The sequence below is a fragment of the Cervus canadensis genome, chromosome 3, assembly GCF_019320065.1.
Source record: "Cervus canadensis isolate Bull #8, Minnesota chromosome 3, ASM1932006v1, whole genome shotgun sequence".
Lineage (NCBI taxonomy): Eukaryota > Metazoa > Chordata > Mammalia > Artiodactyla > Cervidae > Cervus > Cervus canadensis.
This window is the reverse complement of record NC_057388.1, coordinates 88,804,260-88,814,755: the sequence shown is the minus strand read 5'-3', so window position 1 is coordinate 88,814,755 and position 10,496 is coordinate 88,804,260. Positions and strand designations below refer to the sequence as shown.

At 41.9% G+C, this 10,496-nt stretch overlaps 1 protein-coding gene across 1 annotated transcript in view; it reads left to right on the top strand.

Annotated features, from left to right (window-relative positions):
* The first annotated feature begins 523 nt into the window (after positions 1–523).
* The window catches only part of UBE2H (ubiquitin conjugating enzyme E2 H), a 100,485-nt gene continuing 90,512 nt past the window's right edge, over positions 524–10,496 (top strand). Inside the window, exon 1 of the mRNA XM_043463709.1 lies at positions 524–1,032. Coding sequence (XP_043319644.1) covers positions 980–1,032 — 53 coding nt within the window. The 5' untranslated portion in view covers positions 524–979. The remainder of the gene's footprint in view (positions 1,033–10,496) is intronic.

Below are 10,496 nucleotides of genomic sequence, written 5' to 3'. Positions count from 1 at the left end.
TAAAGATGTTACAACCAAATTGCCGCCAGGCTGTCTCAACTCTAATCCTTGAAAAAATGACCCTATCTATACACATGAGGGATAGCAAACCCTGATTTGCAAGCTTGAAGAAGCCTGGCTATTCTCTCCATTCAAGGTGGGAGCAGAGGGCAGGGAACCTGCTGGTGTAGGAATTTCTAGATTTTGGTGCCTGTCTGGGTTAATTGCCACCTTGGCTTCCCTAAATCAAATAAACACACTTTTTAACAGTGTATGTGGGAAGGAGGTTCATTACCCTAAAACACATGAATATGATGATTCTGCCATTATTTAACCATTATCGTTTTTGATGATGACAACGACGCTGACAGTTGAGCGATTAAGTGTGTGAGGAAGTTGGGGGAGGGGGCAGAAAGCTGGGCGGGCAGGAGAAAGAGAAACTACAACTCCCAGAATCCCCTGCTAAACCCCCACGCCGCTGCCGCGGCACCCCACCCCTTTCGCCAACTGGGTCCGCCCCGCCGATGACGTCACAGAGGTGACGTCACGGCGCCCAGAGCGAGGCTGGGGTAGAGAGGCCGATTGAGCAGGAGTCGTCCGCTTGTCGTGGAGGCGGCTTGGGAGCCGGCGAGAGGGTGAGCGGGCGAGCGGGCGAGCAGGCGAGAGAGCTAGAGCAGGCAGGAGGGAGCGACGCACGGCGCAGAGGAGCGCCAGGTCCGGGCCGCGGCGGAACCCACAGCCGGAGAGGGGCAGCCCGAGCCGTGCGCCGCGGGGTCCCCACCCCCACTCGGCCGGACAGTGCCCGGTGTTCCCCCCCGTGCGGGGGGCGGCGGCGGCGGCTGACGGGACCAAACAGGACCGCGGGGGTGTTGCCACCTCCATCGAGGAGCCGGGGCGGCCGCGGGCTCCTCAGAGCCGGGGCCCGGGGCCCGTGACAGGCGGGCCGAGGAAGGGCGAGAGGCGGCGGCGGCGCAGGCGACGGGGAGGCAGCGGCGACACCATGTCATCCCCTAGTCCGGGCAAGAGGCGGATGGACACGGACGTGGTCAAGCTGTATCCTTCATGGAGGGGGAGGAATTCGGGTTCTACGTGGGGGACGATATGGGGATGCCCGGGGCACCCCCTAAAACCTAAGCAGGGGCCCAGGGGCACTCCAGCCCACTGTCCAAGGCTTCCTCCCACCCCTCCCTCCTCCCAGTGCCTACGGAGGCTCCTTGGCACCTCCCAGGAGCCGAGATCCTTCTCAGCTCCCCCTTTATCTGCAGCACCTCGAAATGTGCGTTGTTCCACGCTCTTTCTGCACCTCCAGTCCCCGTGACTTTTCTCCACGACGTTTGGACTCCCAAATGGGCCTTTTTTTTTTTTTTTGCAGTACCAGCCCTCTCTCTCTTCACCACCAAGCCCACCTTCTTTTTCCTGTTTGCTCGCTCTGAATTTGGGGACTCGAGATAGAAATTCCCTAGAGCGAAGCCTTTCTCCTTTTCTTGAGATGCCTCCATTCCCTCCTCTCACAGTGCTTCTTGAACTGGGGTAACTCAAGTGACCTCCTTTATCCCTAATTCCTTTCTATATTAGGAAGAGAGAAGTCTGCTCAGTGCCCCCCTCTTGTATTAAAGAGCTCTGAGTATTTTAGATCAGCTACCTTTATTAAGCTTGCTGGTCCTTAGAAGAACCCCACTCTTTTCTTCCTACTGACAAAGCCTATCCCACCCACAGTATGTGGTGAGGACCCCCAGGCCCTCCAGCAAGCCACCCTCCATATTGTGGCTATGACAGCTGAGGGGGAAGGAGAAAAAGAGGATCTCCTTGACCAAATAGCCCCTGCACTAGCCACTTAAGCAAACTCCCTGTATGAGAATAAGGTGCTCATAAAAACTGCCCTGTTCTTGCCAAGTGACACCCTTTATTTTCCTACTCCCCCCACCCCAACTTTATGTACTTTGGAGGTAGCAGTGGGAAAGCTCTAACTGATAAGAGTCCTTCAGGCAGTGGTTTTGGTTGGAGTCCAGACCGATTATTTCATGACCAGCTAGAGAAATTCGCGAAGGTTCCTGTGACAAATCGAGACATTTTTTGAGGGGTAACTTAGAGAGTGATGGGAGAGAGGAGCCCAGGGTTCCGAAAGACTAAATCCCTGGGGAGAGGGGGAACTCGGGGCTAGAGAGTGGTAGTGTGTGAAACGCAGTTTAAAAAGTCCTGTGTCCTGCTTCTGTTTCTCCTTCACCCCCATCCCCCCACCATTTCCCCCTGTTGCAGGGTTTTGTTTATATAACTCAAGTTGTTTGGCTAGATTCTTCAGGTGAATTCCTTCTTTCTTCCTTTTATTGTTACTGTTTTTGATTGGATGTTTTACCTGTTTGTAGAGATCGATGATTATTGTTGAACACTCACTTAAAGAATTCGCTGAAGTTTTAAAAAAGTAGTTTTTTCCATTTGGTTTAGAAGTGGGGGATGGAAGGGAAGTTGCCTGGGCAAGTGATTCTTCCCCCCCCCCACCCCCCCACCCCCATAATCTTTTCAGGAATAAGATGTTTAAACTTCACTCAGGAAAACTTGATTAGAAATTAGGAACAGTACATGAACGTCTCAGTTTAGGGTTAGGAGTTTAGAATTTGGGGGAGGCGGGAGTGGGAATTAGAGAAGCAAGTAAAATAAAGTATATATTATGTACCAAATATATGTTTAGGCACAAGTGAAATTGACTTTATGAGCTGTTTGTGGCTGTGATTGAGTTTTGTAAATGTGTGAATGATACCAGTAATGTTGGCTTTTCGTAAGGTGGCAGGAAAACTTGTAACTATGGCTGTGTGTACATTTTACACAAAGCAGTTTCGGGTTTTATTTTTGTTTAGGAAATGACATGGTGGCAGAATCTTGAGTTATTTTTATCTTGAATTGAGACTTACTGTCACACCTAATGCAAATTTCTACCTAATGTTTAATTGGGATGGGGGTGAGAGAGAGAATTCCAGCTGTCTTTGATCAATGTCAGATTCTCAAATTATATACTTACATATATTTTTTTAGAAGGCTGAGGATAAAGAGGGTGAGGCCTTACTTGACCTGATGCCTTTTCCATACAGTGCCTTTTGTTCATTAGTAGTTGTGGCATCTAGAATGATTACCGTATTTAGGAGTCGGGGTGTGGGGGGGTGGAGAGGGGGAAGAAAACAGACAAAGAACAGCAGGGTGTCTTTCTTTTTTTTCTTCCCCTAAGTGGCTTATTTCATAGCTTATTTTTAGTAGAAGATGAAGAAAGGCAAAGATGCATTGGCCTTCTGTTCTTTCCCCACCTTCCTCCTTTCTGACAAAAGAAAGCAGAGGCGCTTTAAAATTGTACATGTCTGAGATAGGAGGACAACAGTCTCGGGATTTAAAAGCCAGAGGTTATCTTTGTTTCATGTTTGTTATTTTCTGGTCTGAGTTAAATTTTTTGTATTTCCTTTTGTTGTGCATGTGTGTTGGGGCGGGTGTGTGAGAGATTTTGTGGCCTCTTTTCTCTGTTGAATTCACATTAGTAGGCCCAAATGGAGACAACAGTTTTTGAGCAAGGTATATTTACCATGAAATTTAAGCAAGGTATATTTACCAGGACACTGCTAAAATGAATACAATTGTGTGAAACAGTCGAGGGTTGAAAATGAAAGATGGTGTGGAGGAAGTAGGAAAGGTCTGGAGGAATGTACTTGCTTTTTGCCCCTCAGTGCCCCCTTGATTTCTTTGGTGTGTAGGCTGATAGCTGGTTTTGTTGAAATCTCCTGTTTCAGCCCATTTTTGGATGTCTCCTGAGTGTAATTATGCCACCAGGATTTACAGCCTGGCAGGGAATCTATATAGTAGGAAAGTAGTGCGTGGGGGTAGGGAAAGAAGAGGATGTGTAACTAATTGGCCACTGCCTTCCAGCACCTCGTTAGGTCCTTTCAGAGACACCGTCTCTGGTTGTTGTTTGGAGTCGGTGATATTTCTTTTGTGACGGGTTGGTAGGAGGAGAGCTGACTTCCAAGTTATGGAGGGAGTGAGTGTTTTGCACCAATGCACTTAATAGTCTGCTGGGCGATTATGTTCTGAAACTCTGACTCATTCATTGTTTCTCTTCTGATCCTTTGCTGAGGGTTGTGCAAACCTCTCCAGGAGCCTAGAAACTGATGTACATGACTTGGGCCCTATAGGAATGTGTCCCAATCAAAAAACTTGCAAAAAGCCCAAATCCTTTGGAATGGTGGTTGAATAATAGTGTTGCCATTTGTTTGCAAAGTGAGGTGGGTGGGTAATACTGTGCCGTTCTCAGCCTGGCAAGCTTTGAGGTTTCTATCTCAAACCGGCTGATTATTTAGATTGTCTGAGAACTGGGACTCTGGTGACCTTAAAGCGTGATTTGCCCTAAAGGAATATCGGTTTAAGTTCTCCTGGGTGGAGGAACAAACAAGCTCAGATTACACGGGTTTCCTTGTTGGTGGGGGTTACTCGTCTCACCCTGTTGCACAGCCTGGTGATCCTTTTATCTGTGAACCAGTGGCCCCTGCTGAAGGCTGGAGCTGCTTGTTTTGGAAAAGCCTATGCAGGCAAAAGGCCGTAGGCACAGCTCCTCACAGCTTATTGGCTGCTCTGTTACTACCCGGAAAAGGAGGAGGGGCGGAGCTACCAAACAGCTGATGGGAATGTGTGACCAGCGTGTTTATATACAAAAGAAGTTGGGGTTGGGGAGGCCTTGTGAGTGCTGTCACAGGATCAAGTGTATTTTCAAGGGGTAAAAGAGGAGAGGAAAACCTGACCTGTTAAGAGTACAAGAAATATTCAGGGTTAAATCAGAAAAGTGTATCTGATGCTAAGGAGAACTTGGAAAGCACTGTGTTTGTTATTGGTGTGAAATTTTGGAACTTAATTTTATAATACCAAGAGTTTTCAAAGAGTCCCTTTTTTCAGAGGGAGTGTGGTAGCTTAAAACCGGGTAGCCACCACTTTAAATTTATTTAACCGACTCCTGCAGGGATTCAAAAGTATGGTGGAAAAGTAAGCTTCCCTTATAAAAGCTTTAAGAGCAGTGATCAGAAAGGGCCAGTGTCTTATACTAAATTCGTTGTCTGCATTAGTGAATCTTATAGGATCCTAGTTGTCTGCCTTAGGGTTTCAGAAGCTTTCAGTAACAAGTTCATCCCCTCAGCGATTTCTGCACCCTTCTCTTCCCAGGCTTGGGGCTAGATGCTGGGGGTTTAGTAGTGAAAAATTTGGTGTGTGCTTATGTAACTAAAACAAAAAAAAAATCAAAGTACGTGTTGTGTTATATCAAGTGAGGACTGTATGTATCACCTTTTTTTTTAAAAAATAACTCATATTTACTTTCAGAATTGACTTTTAAAGGAATAGAAAGTTTAAAGTGAATTTTATGTTATGGGATATATGGGGATCTCTCTTCCTGTTATTTAAAAGATTGATGTTAAAAACTGAAACAAAAACAAATATTAAAATGTGTAGCCATTTGTCATCAACTTTGGTGTTTTGCTGTTGATCTGTAGTTATTCTTTCCCTAAGTTAGTAGTGTTTGTTGCTCTTTTATTTGTGCTCAAAGTGTGGACGGTGCTTTTATCTTTTAACTAACTCCAGTGTCATTGGGAAAGTGTGGTTTGCCTGTGATCTCTGTTTTAGTGAGATGAAAAGATGGAAGGTGGAACAGTTTTATGGTCTTAAAACTAAAAGTTAAAGCTTTGGCAACTCTCAGTGTTCTGAATTTGTCTTCTCTGCCTAGATTTTGGTGACAAATATAACATACTGGCACTTATTTTGGTTAAGCAGGAACCTACATGAGTAAGCATTCACAGCTTCAGAACATCTGATTCCTGCAGTGCAATTCTAGTAAATTACACACAAGCCTAAAAATTCAGCTTTTAGGGGAAAACAGTCTTTGCAGATGTGACCCATAAAAATCCCTTACCTGTTTTCGTGTGTGTGTGTGTGTGTATGTGTGTGTTAAAGGAACCTGGATTTGTTGGTTTTCTAGTATGCAGTTTCCCCAGCACCTTGACCTGTACATATCTACATACATTATAGATATATAATTATATGTAATTTAGTATCTTGTTTCAGTCTTACAAGATTTTAATGGTTCCAAGAATCACTGGATTTTTTGGCATATGATTCAGACCTGCGAAAGTGCTTATAGTAAAATAGTTTTTTAACTGTAGACCTGCAGTGCACATTTTAGTAAAATACCTAAATGAAAAAACTTTAATTGAATTATACAAGTAGTAAGATAATTGAGGAAAATATAGGTTACAAAAAGGGAGAGAAAACCATCTCCCATAAGCCTTTCCTTTTAAATACTGGTTCTCAAACTTCAGTGTGATCTTAACTACTTGGTGGTGGTAGTGGTTTAGTCGCTAGGTCGTGTCCGACTCTTGCGACCCCATGGATTGTAGCCTGCCAGACTCCTCTGTTCATGGGATTCTCCAGTCAAGAAAACTGGAGTGTGTTGCCATTTCCTTCTCCAGGGGATCTTCCTGACCCAGGAATCAAACCCCGGTCTCCTGCACTGCAGGCAGATTCTTTACCAACTGAGCCATGGGGGAAGCCTACTTGGAGGGTTTGTTAAAATGGGTTGCTGGGTCCCACCCCTGAAATAGTGTGATTCACTCAGTCTAGAGTGGGGCCTGTGAACATGCATTTCTGACAAGTTCCCAGATGATGGTGATGCTGTTCTGTCCAGCAACCACAGTTTGAGAACCATTGTCCTGAAATGTTAACATAAAGCTTTTTCTTATCAGTACTTTCCCCCGCCCCAGGATACATTATTTTCAATCTGTTGATCATACTGTATGTGCCGTGTTTTTGCTTAATATTTTTGCAACTGTTTTTCCCACTTATAAATATCGGATATAATAGCTCATGTAATAGGCTATTACATGAGCTAAACCATGACCTAAAGCATACCTGTGCCATTGATTTAATTCTTTGCCTTTTTTCTGTGATAAGATTGAAATTAACGTCTTATGCATAAGGCTTTTCTTACATTTTTGGATTATTTCTCTTTTCTAGAAATGATATTCTAGATCAGAGAAGGTAAGCTTTTGAATTAAAATATTTAATTAAAAATCTTGGGGTCAAAAAAAAAAAAATCTTGGGGTCCCACATGCAGTGGACTCTTACTTTGTTATATTCACTGAAGCAGTCAGCCTGGCATAGTAATGAAAAATGAGTTCTGATCTCTTTGTTTAAACTTTATGTTTTTGTGTGTGTGTTTGAAAATAGTGATTCTTACATTAGGGATACTTTTGTACTTCTCAAAGTGCCTTCTCTGAGTTGGTAGGTTGCACATAATATACTCATGAGCTATCTGATTGGTAAGAGTTTTAGTGACTTGATTATTTTTCCTTTTGTTATTTATTGAGGTATAATTGACATAAAATAACTATACTTGTTTAAAGTGATAGATTTTGTAGGTTTTCACATAAGTATCACTCATGAAGCCTATTGCCACAGTCAAGATAGGGAACATACTCATTTTCCCAAAGTTTCTCTTGTCACTGTAGATTATTTTGCATTTTATAGAATTTTATGTGAATGGAATCATATACTGTGTACTCTTCTGTGTGAATTCTTTCCTCATATTTTTTAGATCCACCCTTGTTATCATGTAGTTCTTCCCTTTTTTTTTTTTTTAGAAAACCACTGAGTAGTATTTCATTTTATGGCTCTACCATAATTTGTTTATGCCTTCCCCCTTTGTGGACATTTGGGTTGTTTTCTCTTTGGGGTTATTACAAGTAAAACTGCTATGGATGTACACTTCCTTTTCTTTTGGGTAAATATATTGGAGTGGAATAGCTGTATCATGTGGTAGATACAGATTTAACTTTATAATAGGTTGCTCGAATTTAAAAAGTTAAATGATGATGGTTGTGGCATTGAACTTTTGTTTCAGTTGTGTGTTTTTTAAAGGAGTCCCATTAAATAACATAAGCCTAAACACTGATTTCTAACCTAACTCTGTCAAAGCTAGTTCTGTGGCTGCCCTTCCCTTCCCCTGTTCAAAGTTAGTTAAATTTTCGTTGTGAAATATTTTTTTTTTGTGGCCCTTTGAAATCGTACTTCAAGAAATATGGTCACAAATAACTTTTATTTTTGCATTTGCTAACAAGACTGTATTTTTGTGAGATGGTAAGCACCATCTTTGTTGATGGTACCCTTTTCTTGCTTTTTGTAAAGTATTGATAAGAAGTTTTTTAACATTAGTTTTACTTAGCACCTCCAGTTTACAAATAATTATGTAGGACTCTGTTAAGGTCTAAATTGCCATATGGACTGTGTATGCGTTTAGTCGCTCAGTGGCATCCGACTCTTTGTGGCTGCATGGACTGTAGCCCACCAGGCTCCTCTGTCCATGAACTTTTCCAGGCAAGAATACCGGCGTGGGTTGCCATTTCCTACTCCAGGAGACCTTCTCGACCCAGGGATCGAACCTGCATCTCCTGCATTGGCAGGTGGATTCTTTACCACTAGGGCCACCTGGGAAGCCCCTTCCTATGGACTAAATTCAGATAAAAAGAACCAATAGGAACCCAGTGGCAGAACTGGAAACAGATCCTAAGAGGGTATCCCTTAATATGTTTTCCTGGAATCTTTTTTAAAAAGTTAATATTTAGCAAAATAGTGGGTTTTTTTGTTTTGCTTTTTAACTTTTGGCATCCTCTATAAGTGATTTGATAAGTTAATTAATAGACATTGCCATAATAAAAAATTAGATGTTGCTTTACTATCACATTTTTACACATCACAAACATTTGAATGTATACTAGTTTATATGCATGTTGCTCAAAAAATTAACATCTTAACTACTGACAACTGGAATTTTTAGCTTGGCTACCAAGAATAAAGACAACCTGTTTTATGTTGGAGTCAGTGACAGTTCATTCACTGGGTGGACTTTGGTTCAATCCTCAAACATGAGGATGGTGCCCTGAGCATATATATTAGTATTATTTCCAGATTGCCAAAGTGTAATTTAAATGCAGTGTAGAAATCTTTGGAAACACAGGCAAGTCAGTCTGTACTTTTGATAGGCTGTTGTTACCTTGGTAATTCTCAGGTGGGGTATGAGAAGAATTGTTATATTTTTATGGGGGTGCTATGGTTATTATAATTTTTTCTCTGTACCTCATCGGATGCTTTGGAAGCTGGCAGTTGTTTGCAGGCTGGTGCTTGTGGTGGCACCTGCCCATGCCCGACAGAACCCAAATCCTTAAGACCCAGGTGGTGGAAAGTCCCACGGGGCAGTTATATGTTCATGAGGGGTGAAGGATCCTTTTCGCCTTACCCTGCCTTTTAGGTATCTAGGGCATCAAGTGGGTGGTTTGAATAGGTGCTTACTGATCTTTTGACCTGTCCCTCAGAGCAGCCAGGAAGGCATAGGAAAGCCATGTGACGTGGAGAGGCTTGGCTGCACTTTTTCAGGAGGACAGGGATGATTGGTGGGTCTGTCTTTGGGCTCTCAAAAGGTACCTGGGCTGTTGCACTTGGAGAAACCATATTTAGGGATTCAGAATATTATTTAATTGATAGGAAATGGAATCTTTATGACTTTTGTTCAACTTCCTGGTTTCCAACTTGTAAACTACTTTTAAGAAGGCATTATGTATCAGAGTAAGAGATACTCCCTATATGAGAAATTGTTATTAATATTGTAAATTGTGCATTTTGGTTTTAGTATTAGGCAAAATGTTTCTTTTTCTGTGTATTATGTTTTTATCATGCATGCTTTTCAAGGCTTCTTGGATGATAACATCTTAGTTGATGTAATATAAATAGAAAATTAGATACAGTGTGTGCCTGGTTCATGTTACTTCAGAAGCAATTGGGTTACTACTCAGCTTAGTGATTTAGTTGTTTCATTCAGATGGTTCAGTATAACTTTGGTTATCTGAATTTTGCTTTTTAATCAGTTGACTTTCTGTTGTATAAACAGTTTTGAAAGATTGATTAATTCAAAGATTTGAGTAAACATTTCCATTGTAGTGTCTGTCTGTAGAAAGTTGACTTGGTTAGAACTGTGTTCATAACAGATCACTAGGTGTAATATAGTTACCTACATTGTTTTATGGTTTTACAGACTACTGAATGTTTAGTACCCTTTGCTAATCAATTAATATAAATCTGTAAATAAATTAATAAGTCTCCTTGGCAACAAAGCTTGAAACTAGGTCATACTTTTTATTTCATTCCAAAGGAAAGAGACTGAATTTGCTTTTTTCACTAACAAATGGTCACCTTGAGAGTCCTACAAGTGGGATTTGGAACTTGGTCACATCATTAATGCAGATTAAGGCTCCTACAATGAAATCATCCCATGAATTTCTTAGACATTTTGGGTCTTTATTGCAAACTTATATTGAAATGTAACACAGAAGGGAAATGTATTTTAAATGCTTGTGGTGTTTTCTGGTGAGAGGAGTTTTAACTGTTTATCTTAATTTGGTGACCCATCTCAATGTTGCTTTTGAGTATATTTAAGTATATTAAAATGTAGA